The following is a 21662-nucleotide window of genomic DNA, read 5'->3' on the forward strand; positions in this document are numbered from 1 at the left end:
GTTTAAGGGCAAGGGCTTAGAGGTTACAGAAAAATTACAAGCAGAAACGAAAATACTGCTTTTGATTCAAAACGAACAATACAGTTATGAAATTGAACAAATAAGGGAGACAGGGGAAACAAAAAACCTCCGGTTAAGGGGTCTTAATCCTTTCATAGACCAGCATGGTCTTCTTCGAGTTGGTGGACGTCTAAAACACGCTCCTATTTCCTTTACTGAAAAACATCCTATCTTGTTACCTTCTACTCACCATGTGACAGATCTAATAATTCGTGAAACGCACACGAAAACTTATCATTCTGGTATTCAGAGTACACTTTATAATATCCGACATAGGTTCTGGTTGCTCGATGGAAAAAATTAAGTCCGTCGAATAGTAAGGCGATGTGTCGACTGTATTCGACATCGCCCAGTTTTATTGCATGGTAAAATGGCAGACTTACCAAGTGCACGTGTCACTGATTCAGCTGCATTTTATCATGTAGGAGTGGATTATTTTGGACCTGTATCTATTAAGGAAAAGAAATTTAGAAATCGGACTATTATTAAGGCGTATGGTTGTGTCTTTATTTGCATGGCTACCAAAGCTGTACATCTCGAAATCGTAAGCGATATGACGACTGAGGGATTTTTGGGTGCCTTCGGACGATTTATCGGTCGTCGAGGCGTTCCATCTCATGTTTATTCAGATAATGGAACTAATTTTGTAGGCGCAAACAATGAACTCCGAGAACTATATTATTTACTTGAATCTGAACAGCATCAGGGCAGAGTTAAGGAATATGCCGTACGTAAAAACATTACTTGGCAATTTAACCCACCATTGTCTCCACACTTTGGAGGCATTTGGGAGGCTGCCGTCAAATCTTTCAAACATCATTTTAGACGAGTCGTAAAAAATCAAATTCTTACATTCGAAGAATTAAACACTCTTGCAGTGCAAATCGAGTCAATCCTTAACTCTCGACCTTTATGCTCCTTATCTAGTGATCCTAACGATCCACTAGCATTGACACCTGCTCATGTTTTAATTGGTCGCCCTCTCACCATGCTACCTGAAAATGATCTTTCTGATGTTCCAGATAATCGTCTCAACGCTTGGCAATTTATTACCAAGGCTCGCCAGCATTTTTGGCAACGCTGGTACTTGGAGTACCTCAGCGAACTTCAAAAACGTCAAAAATGGCATTCGTCCCAAGGAGAACTGAAACCCGACCAGGTCGTTCTCATCATGGACAAAAATCAACCTTGCATGCGGTGGCAACTGGGAGTGGTCGTCGAGGTCCATCCAGGCGAGGATGGAGTTACCCGAGTCGCAACTGTTCGAACAGCACACGGACTCTATAAAAGAAATATTACTGTCTTATGTCCTCTACCGGACAATACATGATTTAATATATTGTAATTGTCATTAATTTAACTGATTGTAATTGCCATTGAGTCAATTAATCTATAACTGTTATTAATCAATTTATTTGTAACATATCAAACATTGTAAAACACCATACATTTACACAACAACATTTTTGCTCATCCCTTCGCAACGGGGGGAGGATGTCGAGTCGAGTCGTACCTATACGATAGACCATGAACGTGTGTGTGTGCAGAGTAGAATCATGCATGTATTGTACTATACAATTACATCTATATCTGTTGAGAGAGAGCGTGGGCGTACGAAATCAGATGACTATATCTATATATTAGCTCTAGCTTCAACGAGAATTTTCTCGAACAATTTCGGGAGACATCGTAGGCGACAAGTTGCGGCGGATGCGCAGAACGGTATAGCGCCGATCGGGGCCGTATAGGAAAAACCAAATTTACTCGTGCGGTGGCCAGTACCACCAGTTGCTCTGAGGCCCTCGAATCAGCAGTAATTTTTACGCAATCGCTCTCGCATATTACGCATCATACAGTACAATTGAGATATTCTCAAAAATCACATCGTTTAACATCATTTTACTTATTATCATTCGAACCATATTCATTGAATTCAATTACTTTCGGTAAAACGCAATTTTATAGAAGTTACACGGTAATTCGGACTAACGCCATACATCCGAGCTCTCTCTCACTCTTTTGGGTATTGACGGCCCGTGGTTTTGATCGTGCCTCCTTGGCTTTGATCGTTTCTCTCTCACACACACACACACATACAATCTAAAAGCACTCTCCAGAAGAGTCATCAGTATTCGCCTACATTTGGCAATACGCATTAAACTATTCTCACCAAGAGATATTTTATTAACAAAGGCTCAGGTCCTTCCTGACGAAATAACAAAAGCTCAGGTCCTTCCTGACGAAATAACAATAGCTCAGGTCCTTCCTGACGAAATAACAATAGCTCAGGCCAGATCCTGACTAAACAACAATTACACATTCATACACATTTATTTCTTGTAATTATCATCGAGGAGGTTTTTTATCTGATCATCAGATTTTTCCTCCTCTGGGACAATAAATTTCTTCCTGTTGTCCCAAACATCGAGTGGAATTTATTTAAATTTCCTATCCATCTACACTAATAATCAAAATTGAATTTTAAAAACTGAAGCACGAAATCTCGGCACTTTGACGAGGTTTCGACAAAACACAACATCTTTAGCCCAATCAGCCACAGCCTGAGCATTGGTATTAATTTTGCAAGCTGCTTCATTCAGTTGAGTACATTTGAAGTGATAATAAGCATATTTATCATCTGCAAAGAGACCATATTTAGAATACTTTATCTTCTTGGCAACACCATTTATCATGATAAGGAATCAGATAGGGCCTAAAATGGATCCTTGAGGAACTCCAGAAGTTGTACTGATGGCATCCGATAAAAAGTGATCAAGATCTAACACAGATTGCAATCTACCAGTGAGATAAGAGTGAAACCACAGAATAACCTCGATGGAAAATCCAATTTGATACATAGTTACAGACAAAATCTCAAGGTTTACATAATCAAAGGCTTTAGAAAAGTCAAAAAGGATAAGATGAGTTAGTTCATCTCTATCGATAGCTCTGCGGATATCATCAGTAAGGAGAAGTAAAGCTGCTTGAGTGCTATGATGTTTCCTGAACCCTGATTGATAATCATCGATGGTATGATTCCTTTCAAGATAGTCTGTCAATTGATTAGCAACAATACGTTCAAACACTTTAGCAAGATGAGAAATATTGGCTATTGGTCTAGTGTCATACATAGTTCTTAGAGCTTTTATCTTGTTCAAGGGAACTATATAAACCTGCTTCCAAGCTGCAGGAAAAATACCTGAGTCTAACTATTTGTTTAGGATGGTAATGAGAAATATCGAAATCTTGGATAAGTGGTCTTTAAGCCATTTGAGATCAAATCCATCTGGGCTTTTGCCTTTTGACTTTTGGACAGCAATTTGTAGATTTTTTGTAACATTCACAATATCTATTTTGGTCCAATTAAAGACACTATTTACTTTCTTCTCTGCAATCGTTGGTAGATCAGTTATAAATTCGCGACAACAAAACGGATGCTTCCTTAGAATATTGGCATGAAAGTTGTTTGAATCATTCTCATTAAAATGATTCAACGGTGAAGAATTATTGTGTTTGATGATTCCAGTACGTTTAAGAGTAGACCACAAATTTGTTTTATGTAAATTGTTTTCAAGAATTTGCTTATAATAACTGTCACGAGCAGATATTAATTCTACTTTCAATTCTTTACGTTTGGTTTTAAACAGAGTAAGTAAATTCTTGTCACCAGTGCGTCGTGCCTTTTTATATAAAGTGTCTCGTTGTTTAAATTTATAACGGAGTGATCGTTTTCCGTTCAAAGCCCTTTTATCCGCACTCATTTAGCTATCGACGAATCACAGAGCGCTGTGATCTTGAGCCCTCGTAGTCATAGTTTGAGACTAATAAGTGAGTCTCCAAGGTGAAGGTGTCGGCGAAGTGAGAGTGGGAAGAGCAGAGGAAGAAAGAAACGCACTGAAAAAATTCGGAAGAGTTATTGTGACCGAACAGTCTAATTGAAAGACACGCAAAATTCACTAAGCATCTAGCAAAGGTAATTATTCTCATTTCGCTCGACTGAAATGGAACGCAGCGATGAGACTCGATTAATTTTATTTGCTTGCTAGGCCGAATGTCAGCTTGCATAAATTAATTTTTATTTGTCATAATTTCTAATGCTGATTTGCGGTTACAGGTTTTATAAAATATCTGGAGAGCGAGTGACGGTGACCGAAGTTTTTGCCGCGAAGCAGAATACCTCACCGAGAAAAGATTAGTACCAGCACGGAGACAAGGAGTTTGCAGCTCATTGAGCGAGTGCATCATAAAATTATAAAAACTCCAGGTACAAATATCATGTCTGAATAATTTCTCGGGTGTGCGGCATCAGCCAGGCTCTCATGTCGGCTGAAGGTCATCGCCATTTCGCGTTCGGCCACAATCATTAGTTTTAGTAAAATATTTAAGAATTAATTTAGAATAAAATTCGGAATAGGTATAATAATAATTCAGAAAAGTCCAAAATAAAAATCCAGAATAAGATTAAGAATGAATTTAAGAATAAATCAGAATTAAACTTCTAAATATTTAATTAATAATACCAAGAATGACTTCGGGTTATTAGTTAACACGTAGGCAAAGTCTGGATTAATTTTACTAGGAATTATTTTAGTTTGTTAATTTATGATTTCAGTGCCACGTGAAAAATTGTTCTCTGGTAATTGAGTTTGAGTGGATTTATTTGATTAATTGTGTGAATTAAAATCATTAAAATATTTTGTGGAAAATTTTTAGTAAAATTATTTGAAATAAGATTAGTTAAAATCATGATAAATAATTCCGAGTAAAATTTAATTGTGTAGAATAAAATTGTTTTAAGTAAAATTAGAATCAGGAAAAATCAGTAAAATTGCTAATTTAAATTATTTAGTTAAAAGTAGAAAATAGTTTTTATTAAATAGAGTTCACTTGAAAATTTCATCACAAAAATTACACCAAAAATTTACTACAAATACGCCAGACCTTGAGAGAGTCGGCCATTTTGTTCCGTGCTAAAACTCTGAGTAGAGAACACTCAAGGTCGAGACTAAAGTCAAAAATAAATCAAATAAAATTAATTAATTCTCAATTTGCAAACTAAAACCCGTAGAAGTAATTCATAAGTTCTGGCAAAATAAATTCGGACAAAAAAAATTATAAAAATTAAATTAAATTATTTTAACAAAATAAAGTTGTAAATTCTCGGATGCAACGAACACATTGTTGGCAAATTATTAAGACCTCTGTCGTCAGATTTTAATCTATTAATTCAAGATACGAAGACCTGTTGTTATTAAATATTTATTGTTGTATTATTAAGACCACGGCCTCAAGATCGCATAAGTTTGTTCTGACACTGAATCTACTACATTAGCGTATCTTTGAAACAAGACTGAAGTCTGCATCATCTGTGAGCAACACTCAAACCTCCGAATAAAAACACGGTTCATGGATAAAACCGGTACGGCGGCAATCTGAGTTGTGAATCCGGATCAAAGTATTACCAACAACAGTGGAAATGAAGCAAAATTTGTCTGGATCAAAACCACTACGACCTATTTCATGAGCACCTATCTCTCGCTTAAGGGGTTACATGGTTTTCACGGTTTCAAAAAATCGATTTTTTTATCTTATTCAATTCTACAACATCTCTAGAATATTTTCCTAATTTTCAAATCGATCCGAATAATAGTTTCGGAGATACAGTCTTAAGAAGTGGCGCACTCAAGGCCAGCTGGGCTTACCACGCTGCAGGTATATAGGAGCAGCTGCTCGTCTATTGTTTGTCCGTCCTTCGTGTCCATCTCTGTCACTTCTAAGGGTAACTAGTTGAAATACTTCAGTTGGTTCTTATCTGTTGAGTCACGAGGTTTATTTTGAGGTTATCACAGTGGTTTTCATTCACTGCAATTTGAAATGTTGTCAATATTGTTTGACATAGAAATTTAATGAATTAATAATAAGAAAAAATTACATACAAGTATCATAATATTTTTAAAATTTATTTATTTCTTCAGATACTGTTTACATTAGGATACTTTCCTTAATACAGATAACAATGAGTTTCAGGTGTGTGATAGGTCATACAATAATAATGTACAAAATAGAAAACAAAACAAACAAAAAGATATGTTATAACAGTTTAATAGTTTAATGTTTGGAGGGATGTAGCAGCAATAGTAACAGTGGGTCCGGGGAGGCCGTAAATTAATAAATCAATATGGCAGGCTGTAAGTAGAAACCTTGGTTAGGCAGCATTTCAAATAGTTAAAAAGTTTTAGTGTGTCAGGTGAGTCAAATGTACCCAGCATGACACCAAGAAGGTCGTGATCAGTTCCGCAGTCTGGCGTCCAAAAGTCAGCTCTTATTTCAGTGAAGAAAGGGCAATAAGTTAAGAAGTGAAGGATAGATTTGCTATCCTCCAGATGGCAGAGAGAACAGTGATTTAGAGGCTTGAGCTTATAAGTATTTTTTCCGATAGTGACTTGAAAAGCGTAGTTTGTGGCCAGTCTGAGCTGGATTAAAGGTTTTATCAGATGTTGTGGGATGCACTTAAAATCTGTAATTGCCTGCATAATGGAGAAGGGAAAATTAGTTGGCACGATGATGAGTGAGCGTATCGCTTCACGTCTAGGCTGTTCGTGTGTTTGGCAAATTTTTCTATTAGATTAATTTTCCTAACATTCCAGTGCGGGGCGTCAAAAGAGTCTAATATGACCGTTTCATGTATGCATTCCAAAAGCTTGCTAATTTTCTGGATCCAATTGTGCCTACTAGTGTTAAAGATTGCTCTTAATGCATGTAAGCGTAGGTAGCAAATTTTTGGGAGTCTGGAGCTAAGCATGTCAAGTATTTTAATGATCCAATTTATAATTAGCTTAAAAACTGCGACTAAAATATGCTGGATATTGAGCTCAAGTCTGATGGCATAGTGTGGTGTGCAAGATGGAAGTGAGAACAGTCTTTTAAAAAAGTCCATATGCGCTGACTCTAAACATTCCAGATTCTTGGTCTTTAAGCACCAGAGATGGGCGAGATATAGTAGCATACTTCTGGAGAGGCTGTTAAACACTTGGACTTTTCCATCCCACGAGTTGGCCTTTAACTTTGATAAGATGCCTAGAACTGTGCCAGAGGCAATTTTACTTTTATTGACAGCAAAAAACGTTGCAGCATCACCTTGCAGCGAGGAGTTAATTACGATACCTAGGTAAGTGTACGAAGAGACAACTTCTATTTCTTTATCTCTATAGAGGAAAGATTCTAAGCGTTTGCCTGCTCGACCGCTGGAACTGACTTTTAGGATTTTGGTTTTGTTAGTGTTGACAGTTAAACAGTTGAGTTCACAGTACGAGTCGAGAGCTCTAAGCAGTTTTTTCAAAATGATGGCTGTACGCGCGAAGAGTGCTAGATCGTCGGCGTATTCAAGTGCGAGAAGGTCGTTTGAAAAACCTAGACTCAGCCCTTCGAATCCCTGGTCTCTGAGGTAGATGATTAGGTCGGCGATGTAGAGAATAAATAATAGTGGACTTAGGGTCTCACCTTGGAGAACGCCCTCCGTCACTTCGATAGGTTTGGAGTAGGTGTTGTTGCTTTTGACTTACATGGTGATTATGTCGTAAAGACTTTTAAGGATGTTAATTATTTTTGTGCTCATCCTCAGCTCATAGAGTTTGCTCCACAGTCGTTCGTAAGGTACGGAGTCAAAGGCTCTTCTAAAGTCAACAAATAGCACGTAAGCGGAGGTTCCTTGGAATCTGATAGACATTTGAAGAAAGGCGAGTAAAGTAAAAACGTGATCTCCGCAGCTTTTATAGGAGCAAAAACCCGCTTGTTCCTCTGGTTTTAGGTTGTTTTTTTCCGCCCATTTCTGGATCCTGGTACAGAGGATTTGTGAGAAAACCTTGACAACACAGTTGACTAGCGCGATACCACGATAGTTATTCGGGTCATTAGGCTCACCTTTCTTAAACAGCATGTTCATGATGATTCTTGCCCACTTGAGAGGGTCTGATTCTTTGTCCATTATCTGATTAAAGAGCGATAGGAGAAAGAGCTTCCAGTTTCCAGGAAGCGCCTTTGATCTATTTATTAAACCAGTTTTCCTCACAGAGTTGACAGCATTCCAAAAATCGGAGGTATTTTTTATTGAGGCAAATTTATGGTGGATCAGTTCAGCGTAGGCTGATTTTTTGTCTTTGATGAGATTGTGGTAGCTATCCCTCAGTGTAAAATAATCTTCCCAATGTTGTCCCTTGGTGGGGTGAAACTTACAGAGCCTAAGCTGAGATTTGGTTCGTTTTTTCAGTGCTGAACAATTTGCGTCAAACCAGGGCTTGTTCCGAGAGTGATGAGAAGAGAATTCTTTGACCATATGTGTGCGAGAGGCTGAATTAGTGATTGCCAGACAAAGCCGGGAGTAGAGCAAGTCAGGAGTATCTTTGTTCAAGTCCATGGCGACTAAAGGAAAAAACTGGAGAGTAATTTGGAAATCAGCGGCGTATTCAGGGTTCCAGCGTAGAACTGTGGTGCTGATCGGTGGATCTTGGCGGGTTAAATAGTTATCTGTAGGGACCAGAATTTCGACTTCTACTAGGAAATGGTCCGATTTGGTAATAAGGGGTAAAGTCTTCAGGTCCTTAATAAGATATGATCCCAAATTGTCAACCCAGACAAGGTCGATGACAGACTTACCCAACTTGCTGTGATAGGTAAAGTTACCAAGAGTATCACTTGGAGAACGACCATTCAGTAGGATGAATCCATTATCAGACAAGGAGTTGAGGAATGTAATGCCACGGCTGTTCTTTTCAAGGTCCAGTGATGATCAAGTTTCATTTAAAACAGTGTTACTAAGTAGGGTACTGTCAACGACGTCGAGATTCCCCAATCTTGCATTGAAATCACCACCGACGATAAATAGGTCGAAGATACAGCAGATAAATATCGTATCCAGTGTTGATTGGAGCATGTCTAGCGCAGGGGCTAGGTCTAGGTTAGGACTAAAATAAACAGAAATTACTATAGCGTTAAAATATCGAGAGTTAATACTAGTTGCAATCCAGGACGGTTATAGAGAAATTGTGATCTATAGTCGACCCAGCGAAACTTTGGGAATTCACTCCCACTAGATTTTTTCTCCCACCATCTGGAAACTTTTGTAGGCGCATGCGTCATTAAAAAATAATATCCTTACGCGGGCACTACTTTATTGCTATACCGGAGTTCAGAAATATGTATAAAGCGCCCTCTGAAGGTTAATCCATTTGATTCAAATAAATATTTATAAAATTTTATTATAAATAAAATTACTAACTATATTACGCAATACTAATTCTTATTTATCACATAGAAAATGTTAATTATTAATAAATTCTGAGCAAAATTATTATTAATAAAATTACAATAGTCAAAATGAAATTCTTTCCGATAAAATAAAATTATTTATTTTGCTTAAATAAAATATTGCAATCAGTAACATTGCTTACATTAAAAACAAATGATAATTTTTTATAAATAATATAAATAATAATAATTTAATATTATAAAAACATAAAATAGTCAAACTAAGTATCATAATATTATTATAGTTTTTTGCGGTTATCCGGTTAATTATTTTGAAATTAATTCAATCCTATGGATGGTAAACCAAGACTTTTTTTGCCAAACATGTTTCGTTAATAATGTCGCCAAAGCGGCTGACGTTTCGCAGTAGAATAATCTTGCTAAAACTAAATCTAGAGGTGCCGGTTTATTGTTTAAGTCGATCGAATGAGAATTGAACAATAAAAATCCATATTTTCGGGAATCAGAACCTACAACTATTTTAAAAGCTACAGTTCTATTGTCTCCGATAAATATAAATCCATGATTGTTTAGTGTAGGAGCCGAGCGTTTAATTAATTTTTCCAAGAAATCTATTAAATTTTTCTCCAGGCAGTTGTCGCTGTATGTATTGCTGTAGATATCTTCAATGTTGATGTCAACATTGATCCCATCGACTTCAATTCTTGTCAGTAAATCTTCGGTCCCAAGATGATTGTACGTTATGTCTTTTATATTTTTACATTCTAAATAGTACCTGTCACCCTCTATCAGAATACTATTTAGCCAATTGACATCAATATCTTTGTTTTGCAAGCATAAACGTACAATGGCATAAGTCGAAATGGCCGTGCATTGTGCATTTGCATAATCATGATTAAATATCTTTGTACTTTCTTGGTGAAAAGACGCTGATTGATAAACGTAGCCTCCGGGAATGTCAGTCGGTATCTTGCTGTTATGATTCAGTACAGCTTTTGATGTTGTTTTTTTGGCTGACGGAGCCCTTTTTTGCTCTGTAATATTTATTGTTGATGGGTACAACTGGCCAGTAGTGATTTCTTCCATCATTGCGAACCTTTTATCAACGATTTTTTTTGAAGAAAAATTCAGCTCTTCATTGCGTGATAATAATTCAGCGTACGAGCAAGCGAAAACTCCACAGTCATCACCATTATCCTGTTGTGGTATATTCTATAATAACATAGTTAATTTTGTAATCTAAAATGTAATTACTGTGGGAAAATATCAGGCTAAGGAAATAAATAAAATAATTTTTTTACACAAAATAATAAGTTGTTTACATACAAATTTACTTACTTTGGCATGGATTTTTTTCCAATTACTTGTATTTAGAGGAATCTTTTTCTTATTCAGATGTTCATACTTCAGATATTCCAAAATGATCTTAAAAAAATTAATTAAAAATTAATCACAAAAAAATTTGAATAGCTTTTGCATTTATAATTTTAATAATATTAATTATTATTACTATAATAATAATAACAGTGAGATTTACTTGTAAACATTCTTCATTATTTCCATTCATGCTATCATAATATGTAATTGTTTCTGCGTCAAAATTAATAACAGCAAGACTCCAATGCACTTCGAGATGTAAAGGTATGAACATCAATTTTTTTGAAAAAATATCAACCTAAAAATTAAGGAAATTTATCATGAATAAATTTATCTACAAGTTTCATGGAGAACGGTCGTATTTTTTTGTCCTTTAACTGGCACAAGTAATACATATTTTTTTTTTATAATTGTACAATGTTATGTTTGTACTCAGTAGTTGTATTAAGATTTTTGCATTTTTCAAAAATTATTATATTTTTTAAAGTTTAAGTCAGTTGAGTATTGAAAATTGTTAAAGTTGTTATTAAAAAAAGTTAACTTACATTTTTAGTCCATTTATTTAATCTTATGTAGTCCTTAGCTACGAGATCTATAAGAAAAAACGATTCACAACATTGCACTCTCGTTGGATCTCTTCTTTCGATCATTTTGAAGTACACGTTGATCACCTATAAATAAAAGTAACAAATAATTATTTATATTTTTCCTACATTTTTCTTTCTTCTTTGTTATTATAACTCACTATGATTAAAGGTTGCAGAAATAATGTTTAGACTTCTTAAAATATAGACATTTTCGTGGTAGTTAAAAATTATTTTGTCTTCAATCTATATTTTGTCCATTAATTATTCTTTGACAAAATTTAACGGCTATTTAAGCAGTATGTGATCTGATTTTACTAACGGAATTAATAGTATATTGTGTGACTAGGGATGAAACAAAACGAATTCAGACCAGAGTGAAGTTGCTTGCCCGAGCGAAGCGAGGGCTTGCATCACTTGGTCTGAAATCGTGTTTCATCCCGCGTCACACATTATATTTTTCATATAAGTTGCATTAAAAATGCTAGTTTCAATGTCTGGAGCCAACCAGAACTATATAGTTTCAGACGAATAGCGAAAATACCATTTTATTATAATATTTATAATAAAATAGAAAGTAATACTTTATTTTTTATCAAACATTATTCGTAAATTGAATAGTTTTATTTTGTCATTCTTATTTATGCTTAATAACAGAATTATAATATGTCAGTACAGTTAACGGTTAGAATGACAATTATAAAGGTATAAAATAAACAAACAATTGATAGGATTGAAAATAAAGCTGCAACTTCATCTCGCGGGTAGGAATTCGTCATTTTCTGTCCGCCGGGAAGTAATAATTGATTCCTGCCCGGCACAGTCGCATTGGTCTGAAATTGTCTAGTTTTAGTTGACTCAACAGGCATTGAAACTTGCATTTTCAATGTAGGTTATATGAAAAAAATATTATAGAAGCCATAAATCAACCATCCATTAGGTTGTAATGAATTGTTGGATAAAATACAACAAAATCAGTATGTAGATATTGAATGCTTACCTGATCATTCAGCCACTTATGAGGATATAAAGTTTTTATATCAGAGCCTTTAATTTCACCCATCACGGTTGAAATCAGTGAATCGTCTAATAATCCTCTGTAAAACTATAATCATTTTATAATTATTAACGTGATAATTTTGTCCCTGATTAAAAAAAAATATTGAGACAAAGAAAAAAGTATTGAAAAGAATTGGATTGACTAGAAAACCAATTCTTTTCAGTACTTTTATCTTTGTCTCAATACTTTCTTTTAATCAGGGGTATTAGATTGAACAAATCTATGCTTATTGCTATTATAATTTTTTAAAGAAACTTACCAAATAATCGTCGAAAGATCGAACTGTTAATTCTTTGCTTGGTGAAACTTCCGAAAAGCTAGGCACAATACTTTCTATAGCCAAACTTTGCTCTTGTTCAGATACGTCCGATGCATTATATTGGTTCATTGGCGGCTTAACATGAGAAGAATTCTGAAAGAATATGACAATGCATTATTCTTTGTTACAAAAGTATAAATTTAGCATTTGATATCTAATTAGCAGACTTCGAATATTTTACAAAAGAATTAATTATTATGTGATTAAAGTCAATTTTTCAACTAGCTTATATATTTAAAAATAAATTTACCGCGTTCTGATGTGCTTTTTTTTTTTGGTAGATTCGTGTCTTTGCCTGTTTTTGGGTTGTCGCTTGTTCCTTTTTTTACTGAAAAATCTTTCTTAGGTTTGATTAAATCATTTGAACCATTAGAAGTTTCCATTACGGGACGCTGATTATGGTGCTGAAATATAATTATTGATAATCTTTATCAATGTATTGTACCATTTTGAAATGAAATTTCATTTAATATGGTTAGCTCGATAATTTTCTTCATCTTACCTGAACAGATTTTAATTCTGATAGAAGTGACCTGTGAGCCTTCTTAGTTTCAATACATGCAGCCACATAATCAACTTCCATATCCTCCTTTGATTTTAAACTATCGGCCGGTGAAACTGAAATCCAATCATCGGAATCATTGGAGCTAGTACTGTCCATGGTTTCAATATCCTTACAACCATCGTCAATTTCCTTACAACCATCGTCAATTTCCTTACAACCATAGTCAATTTCCTTACAACCATCGTCACTATCATCAACATTATCTTCGTCATTAAAAATAACTGTAATGTTCTGGCCAACTTCTTTTTCATAGTCTTCCAATATTCTTCTTTCCACATGGTCTATTGTATTACTCCACATTTCAGCATTGACTATTCAGAGCTTCTTCCCAGGTTTTTAAAGCTGCCTCTTTAGAATAATCATGATTGCGACCAATTTTTTTATCATATTTCCTTTTGGTAATTCCCCATATATTTTCAATGGCATTACAGAAGGGATGGTACGGTGGCGTTCGTAGAATTACATGGTCAGTTCCCTTCAATAATTCTTCAAGCTCACACTTATCGGGTTCTTTATGGCAAGCACACAACTCCAATAAGATCTTCTTGTTAGATTTAGAATCAAAAGGTATTTTTCGATCGTTCAACCATTTTTTTATTTTATCTACCTTCCAAGCTGACTTCGGTTGCTCTTCGCTCTAAAATAAAAAATATTTTATTCATGGTTAAATGCTATACAAAATTGAAGTAATCTAAAACCTAAAAAATTCATTTATTGTTATCTATGCTGCATGTTAACAAAAAAATACATCATTTATAACGTGAAGCTTTACAGTATGTTGTGAGACTATAGATAAAACTAAACGATTTCAGACCAGAGTGAAGTTGCCTGCCCGAGCGAAGTGAGCGCTGGCATCACTCGGTCTGAAATCGTGTTTCATCCCGCGTCACACATTATATTTTTCATACAAGTTGCATTAAAAATGCTAGTTTCAATGTCTGGAGCCAACCAGAACTAGATATACGTAATAGTTTCAGACGAATAGCGAAAATACCATTTTAATATAAAACTTATTAAGAAAATTAAAAACTACAATTCAAGTAAGGAATGGTTTATTTTTTATTAAACATTATTCGTAAGTTGAATAGTTTTCTTTTATCATTCTTATTTATGCTTAGTAACAAAATTTTAATATGTCAGTATAGTTAATGTTTAGAATGACAATTATTAAGGTATAAAATAAACAAAAGATACTCTGATAGGATTGAAAATATAGCTGCAACTTCATCGCGTGGTCAGAAAATCGTCATTTTCTGTCCGCCGGGAAGTAATAATTGATTCCTGCCCGGCAACAGTCGCATTGCTCTGAAATTGACTAGTTTTGGTTGTCTCAACAGGTATTGAAATTTGCATTTTCAATGCAGGTTATATGATAAATTTTTTAATTTAATTGATATTTTTAGATCAGGATTAACACTATAAATTTTAACTTTCAAAAAAACATCTGGCTGTCTTCATTGAAAACATAAATACTGTTTTATTCTATGAGCTATTATTTTATGTTATTTTTTAATGGCTTAATTAAAGATTAGCAGAAACTTCTTAAGTATTGTATACATCTATATACTACAAGACGAAAGGCTATTTGAAAACGAAATTTTAAAAAATTGAAAGATTTTAATTTTTATTTCATGTTCTGACAATTTACCTGACTTGAATGGTAGGATGCATTATCCATTACAATCATGGTTGGCTCTTCCAGATTCGGGATCAATTTCGTCTTAAACCAATTAAGAAATCGATCTGAATCCATAGAATTATGGTAATCATCTTCTTCAGATTTTTTTTTATTGGTACACATAATTAATCCAGCTCCCTCAACGAAACCCTCTCTTCCTCCTGCATGGCAAATCATGAAACGAGATCCAGGAGTAGCTTTTCTTAATGAACAGCTTCTTTCATCTTGGTTTTGCCAATCTTTTACTTTTCCTGTGCCATGCTGATACGTCAAGTTTCATCCTGAAATATTACTTTCCGTCGTTTACTGTCGTGATTTTCTTTAAACTTTCGAAGAAACATTAATCTCTTTATAATTATATATGGTTGTTGCCTGACGTATCGTAAGCCATTTCGTTTTTTATAGGTGAAACCAATATCATGCAGTACCTTCCTTAGCGTTTCTTGACAACCGTCAAAAGGAATTTTTCGATTTCTAGAAAATAAATAAAGTATATTTTTAATTTATGGAGACTTTTATTGGTTTTATAATTTTATATTTGTGATGAACGGTTCTAGATACATACCTAATTTTCGCTATCAATTCTGCGGTTGTTATCGATCGACGTTCTCTGCAAAATTCGTAAATGATATTACTAATGTCCGATTTCACTTCTTCAGAAACCTCACGAACTTCCGCCTTACGAGCTCTTATTTTTCCAGGAGTACTATAAACACCATTTTCTTTACCAATTTTCACATATTTTGTGAGGGTGTTTTTCGAAATTTGCAGAGAAGCCATGACGCGATTACTAAAAAAAAATCTTATGAGTATCATGTTGAACTTTTAACATACAAAATGATAAGTTAAGTAATCATAAATTAACTCGCAAGCTTGCAGTCACTATGTGACTGCGGTGACTTGTAAATTATAAATAAATAAATTTTTGCTTTATTAAATAATGACTTTTATTAGATTGCGCTGTACTTTATTAACTATTGACGTTCTTAAAGATATAAGCTCATTCCGATAGTACACTCATCAAGAGCTTTCATATGAGTACCCACATGCTTTTTGATATGTTTCATATATACATATATATATATGATATATATTTTAAAGATATAAGCTCATCCCGATTTTACTCGATCTCATCAAGATTTTTCATTTGAATACCCACATGCATCTTGATATATTTTCTCATATATACATATATACATAATAAATGTTTTAAAGATATAAGTTAATCCCGATTTCACTCTCATCAAGAGCTTTTATATGAGTACTCACATGATTTTTGATTTATTTTTCATATATACATATATATAATATATATTTTAAAGATATAAGCTTATCCCGATGTTACACTTATTAAGAGCTTTCATTTCAGTACCCACATGCATTTTGATATATTCTCATATATACATATATATAATATATATTTTAAAGATATAAGCTCATCCCGATTTTACTCTCATCAAGAGCTTTTATATGAGTACTCACATGATTTTTGAAATATTTATATATATAAATATTATATATATATATATATATATATATATATATATATATATATATATATATATATATATATATATATATATATATATATAAATATATATTAGACTGGGCCAAAAAAACTGACTATTTTTTTTTTTCTATCGATACTGTGAAAATATCATTCATGATGATAAAAAAAAATTATTGTGCAAGTTTGAGTCCTTAATAATAATATTAAGGGGTGTATCGTTCTGACTATTGATTTTTCAACGTTAATCGCATTTTTACTCAAAATTCGTTAATTATCAATCTGAAAATTTTAGCGATATGTATTCTTATAGGAAATTAAATTTCCTAAAAAGTTATCTTTGTAAATTACTGTAAAACAAGCCGTTTCCTTGTAATCATGCCTTAAACAAAGATTTATTTTTTCAATTTTGCGTTTCAATTTTGGATTTTTGTAGCTACCAGAAATATCAATATTTTTACAATTTAAAATACTTATTTTCAAAGGAAATTTAATGCTCTACAAAAAAGGTCTCTTAACATTTTTGATTAAATTCACTCCTTTCAAAGTTATTCGACGTTGAAGTTAAATTCAAAAATAATTTATCGTTTTTCGCGTTACACATGATTTTTCCTTTTGATTGAAAAATTTATGACTTTAATATTGAGAATAATTTTTTTGTTGGAAGACTAAATTTTTTTATAAAATCATAATTTACCAATGTATTATTTTGCTTTTTAACGATTAATTATCGACATAAATTCATTTTACTGTATTTAACTAACTCCAATAGTAAAATAAATTCGGTCCCTTTATTATAAATTATTTATTTGCCTAGTGACATACTTTTACTTACAGAAAAAATTGAATAATAAGTCAAAACAAATTAAATCAATAAAAGAGATAAAAATCATTTTATTTTCACTTATAATTTATATTTTACAAAAAATTCTTTAATTGTTATCAAATCATGGCAAATGATCAGTTGAAAAATAATTATTCAATCAAATTACTTTTATTACAATTTGGGTATTTTTCCGGTGTTCACTAACGGCTAACAACAAATACTGAAGTTGTTCTTCGTTTTTAGTGAGACACTTATTGTAATCTTCAATTAATGATACACCACGTTCTGCAACATCATTGACGACAGCTAATTTTCCAAAAAATTCCTTACACTCTTGAAAACTATCATTATTGGACCAATTGCTTATGTCTTCATCGATAAAATCATACGGCAAATCAAATTCTTTGAATATGGTGAGCGATTCTACAGAAATGAAGTCACTGATATCTTTTCTAGCAATTCATCTGAATCGCTTGCTACTTCATATTTTCTGGTTTTAGTATTTGATGATTTATTATTTATTAGATTTTCAATCATTTTTTTCTTCACAGTCAGGTCAATAGAATCATCAAATAGAGACATTATGGCTAATTGATCACTCAAATACCATAAATGTCTCACCATTTTCTTGAGAGCAGCTTGCGATACAGTCGAGTTTATTTTGTTATATAATATCAATTGTTGCATCAAAGTCAAATCATTATTTGGAGCCAAAATTGCCGAGGATGAAGTAAACCAAGCTTTTATATAAGTTGTAACTATGAAAATACAAATATGACGAAGATTATTTAACTCTTTAGGTGTAATCTTAAACTCTGTTCGAAAAATAAATATTTTCAAACAATAAATCGCCTTCGACATCCAACGAGCATGACTCATTGCTCCCGGACATTTAAAAGTGTAATTATCCTTTGGCGTAGCTCCCAAGAAAATAGATGATAACTCCAAAATTCTCGATAGTCATTTCTTGGAAGAAATTTCTGCAAAAAATATGATCATTTCTGTTATTATTGAAAGGTAATATCTTTACATGAGAACTGGAGATTTTAAATTGTGTACACAAAACGTGGTCAACTTGAATTAAGAAAATTATTAAAAAGAACACTATCTTGCCTAAAATGAAAATTTTCTTTGACCAAAAGTTTTTTCTGTGTACTTTTACAACTCAAATAACAACTCAAAATATACCTGCGAATAATTATCGATAAAACTTAATAGTTCATCTTTTTTGTTTAATAGTATATTAGCCACTATCTTATCGTTGATGCCAGCGTTATATTTGGATGTGTTGATTTTATTCCAACCGATTTTAAATCGATTAAAAAATGGAACGTTCGGACCTGATTGTACTGGCCAGTAAGCTTCAAAAACGCCTTTATGACAAGTTCAATTACATGATGACGACAGGGTAACCATATAAGCTTTCGTTTCAGAATTTTCTCAAGCTCTACGCCAGCGCCATGATGAATTCCTATAGATTAGAAAGATAAAGATTTGATTAGAAACATGAATGGCAAATCAAGTGATTTTTTATTTTGAACTATATTACTTCCATAAATTCTGAAAATATAACAATCAGTGGAGTTAATTTTTGTAATAAAGTTTATTTTTAAATATTATCATCTGACCACAGAAAACTTTATTTTTGGCAAAAAATCAACTTGTCGGTTTTAGAGGTTTTTAATTGGAATATTGAAAAATAATTGTGAAAAAGATCTTAAGTATAATTTTTCTCTACTTTTTCAAATCTGAGCTTTTTCAAGTAAATAAGACTAATAATTAAAATTTACCCGTATTGGTTGCTGCAGTATCAAAGCATATCGCTTTTATGTAATTACTGACACCCCATTGCTCCATAGTTGAGTATACAGCTAAAGCTTGCTCAATCCCAGATCCTGAATTAATTTTTGGAATACCCAATAGCTGTTCACTGCCAGACGATGTTAAAAGCACCGGAAGCCTATCTACTGTTTCTGTCCCAACAATATCACTTAGCAGTTTACCATCCCAATGGACCACATAATTGTCATTGAATTTTAAGTCTTCTTTTAAGCCTTTAGCAATTTCTTTCCGATGAATTATACGCTGTCGTTGAATAGTTTTATAACTCAAATTTACATTCAGTATCGAATCCCACACTTTTAAAGTAGCTGCCAAAACATATGTGGCGCTTCGGCTACTTACATTACCACGATCCAGTGCAGCAGCTAATTCTGGCGTCATAATATTAATTTTTGGTGTCCGTTTTGCTGTTAAAAATCTGTTTCAAAGTTAGACACATTTGAATTTTGACTCATAAATGAATCTGACTTTGATTGCAACTCCTGACTAGATGTTGTAGCATCACAATCATCATTACTGTTATAATCACGAGAGGTGTCTTCTGAAAAATATAAATTATTTTGACATTGTTAAATAGAAAATACACTTCTTACAAAAAATAAGGGAGCAAGAAAAAAATCAAAATATTTGGGGTATTTTCAACAGTCTGTAACTTATAAAAAAACTATCGTACAACAAATAAAAAGCAAATTGCAGCTCTCAGTATTTTATTTTTGGATTTGAGTTCCAAAAATTTTTTATTCTAATCTTAAGAAATCTACCGAGATAAAAAATTTTTGAAATTTTTTTGGTTTTATTCTTAACTTATGGATTTGGAAAAATTTTTTGATTTAATCTCTATATGGACTGGATATCTTGCTCATTGAGCTTCGATTTGTTAGTTTGAAAACCTCGATTTGAGCATTTCTCGCTGAGATATCGGCGTTTTAATGAAAAAAAAGACCATTCTGTCTTTGATTATCAATACCTCAGCAACCAATGATCGTAAAGAAAATTCAAGATGGGTTTTGAAAACTTGGATGAATTTTCTACAAGAATTAGCCATTGATTTTTTGAAAAAAAATTTTTTTTTAATCATTACATGAATTTAAAAAGCAACAAAAAAGGGCTTTTCGTAGTTTTTAAAAATCAATTGCCTAATCAAAATTTGCTGCAATTTCCTTTTTTTATTTACTGTACGATAATTTTTCACAAGTTACAGCCTGTTGGAAATCCTCCGAATACTTGGATTTCTTTCTTACTTCCTTAATTTTTGTAAGAGTATGATAAAAATTACACAATTGTGTAAGTTTGCAAGGCAATTAACTACTAAAATATTATTTTGTGTAGAAAATATGCAAAAAATAAGTTATAAAATTGTCAATCTTAACATAATTTAAGTTAATTGTACAGAAAAAAGATTATATCATCAGCCATATAAATTTTAGGAAAATCTGAGATTTTCGAGCGTGAAATAATTTCATTGGCCTAAAACAATTCGATTTGAATCAAATTATTTTAGTTTTCTTAGATATATTTTCATCAGTTGAGAAAATTGATTCTTTATTGAAGAATTTTTTTCTTACTTTGTGTAAAACTTAAAAATTTATTGAATATAATAATTTAGATAAGTATTTATTCATTAGAACATAGTAACTTATTATTAGCACGGTACAAAATAGTTATTTTGACTTTATTAAACTATTATTAATGAATACGTACCTATCGCCTCTATTTCCATTATTTCTTCGTGTTTTCGTCTGAGATATTATTATTATTTTCTTGCAGATTTGAAGACATTGGAAGTTGAAAATCAATATTATTATTTCTATCGAAACCTTTTAAACTATTCTTCCCAGCGATGTCAAATAATTGTTCGAGTTTTTTTTCAAAGCTATTTTCTCTTTGTTTTTGAGCACGTGATTTTTTTTTGCGATTGCACAGTAAATATTTCCACTTCTTGAAAATACTAATTATTTTCTTTACAATGTTGCAAAAACCAGAAGTTGAAATCTGCAAATTATTCCAGCAGTCTTGAACGACACTAGCAGTTTTTGAAGCACTATCATAAATTTTTAATTTGAGAACTTTATGTTGATAAAAAAATAATGATAAAACTTCTTTGACAGTCGGAAGCTTACGGTTATTAATTTTCTCAATAGGAACACCGATTAAATAAGTTTTCTCCAATGACATAGTGGCGAGTTTTTTATTAAATCGAACTTAAACGTTACAAAGTAACGTAATGAAACAATTCACAAACACAGAATTAACTAAACGCTTAATTTGTAATACTGAAACAATTAGATACCATAAATAAATTCAAACTATCAATTACAATTAAACAATCTAAAGAAATAAAGAAGAAAATTATATACCAAACAATAAATAAATACTTAATGAAAACTCAAATTTGCGTTGACACTGTTTAAGTTACTTTGCACAATGAAGAATAGAATCAAAGTAATTATGCACAAAGAGTATTCATTTTTTTGAACAATGCAATGATAAAAAGCAGGGGGTGGGAGTGAAGAAAGGCTATATTTTCAGCTTCAGTAATAGATTACGGAAAAGCTCACGATACCTCGCAGCGCTTTGGCG

At 32.7% G+C, this 21662-nt stretch overlaps 2 protein-coding genes and 1 long non-coding RNA gene across 3 annotated transcripts in view; 1 reads left to right on the forward strand and 2 right to left on the reverse strand.

Moving 5' to 3' along the window:
* Positions 1 to 21662, reverse strand: part of LOC123265220 — a 107608-nt gene that overhangs the window by 11976 nt on the left and 73970 nt on the right. The window lies entirely within an intron of this gene.
* LOC123265226 lies at positions 3807 to 4466 on the forward strand. The gene is made up of 2 exons (XR_006509539.1): positions 3807 to 4033; positions 4107 to 4466. It is a non-coding gene; the product is annotated as an uncharacterized LOC123265226 (long non-coding RNA).
* Positions 9619 to 15751, reverse strand: LOC123265215. Its single transcript, XM_044728871.1, has 10 exons — positions 15473 to 15751; positions 14878 to 15381; positions 13167 to 13866; positions 12915 to 13068; positions 12605 to 12757; positions 12286 to 12390; positions 11247 to 11372; positions 10862 to 10999; positions 10663 to 10749; positions 9619 to 10536 (listed from the first exon to the last, which is right to left on the reverse strand). Exons 5-10 carry the CDS (start codon positions 12731 to 12733, stop codon positions 9631 to 9633), a joined length of 1491 nt encoding a protein of 496 aa, XP_044584806.1. The 5' UTR covers positions 12734 to 12757; positions 12915 to 13068; positions 13167 to 13866; positions 14878 to 15381; positions 15473 to 15751; the 3' UTR covers positions 9619 to 9630.

Source organism: Cotesia glomerata, linkage group LG5, assembly GCF_020080835.1.
Source record: "Cotesia glomerata isolate CgM1 linkage group LG5, MPM_Cglom_v2.3, whole genome shotgun sequence".
NCBI classification, from domain to species: Eukaryota; Metazoa; Arthropoda; class Insecta; order Hymenoptera; family Braconidae; genus Cotesia; species Cotesia glomerata.

Coding starts and splice junctions, on each gene's coding strand:
- LOC123265215 (XM_044728871.1), bottom strand. CDS start 12,733: ATGAACCAATATAATGCATCGGACGTATCTGAACAAGAGCAAAGTTTG. Junction 12,391..12,604: donor GATCTTTCGACGATTATTTG/GTAAGTTTCTTT, acceptor AAATGATTATAG/TTTTACAGAGGATTATTAGA. Junction 10,537..10,662: donor GGAAAAAAATCCATGCCAAA/GTAAGTAAATTT, acceptor ATGTTATTATAG/AATATACCACAACAGGATAA.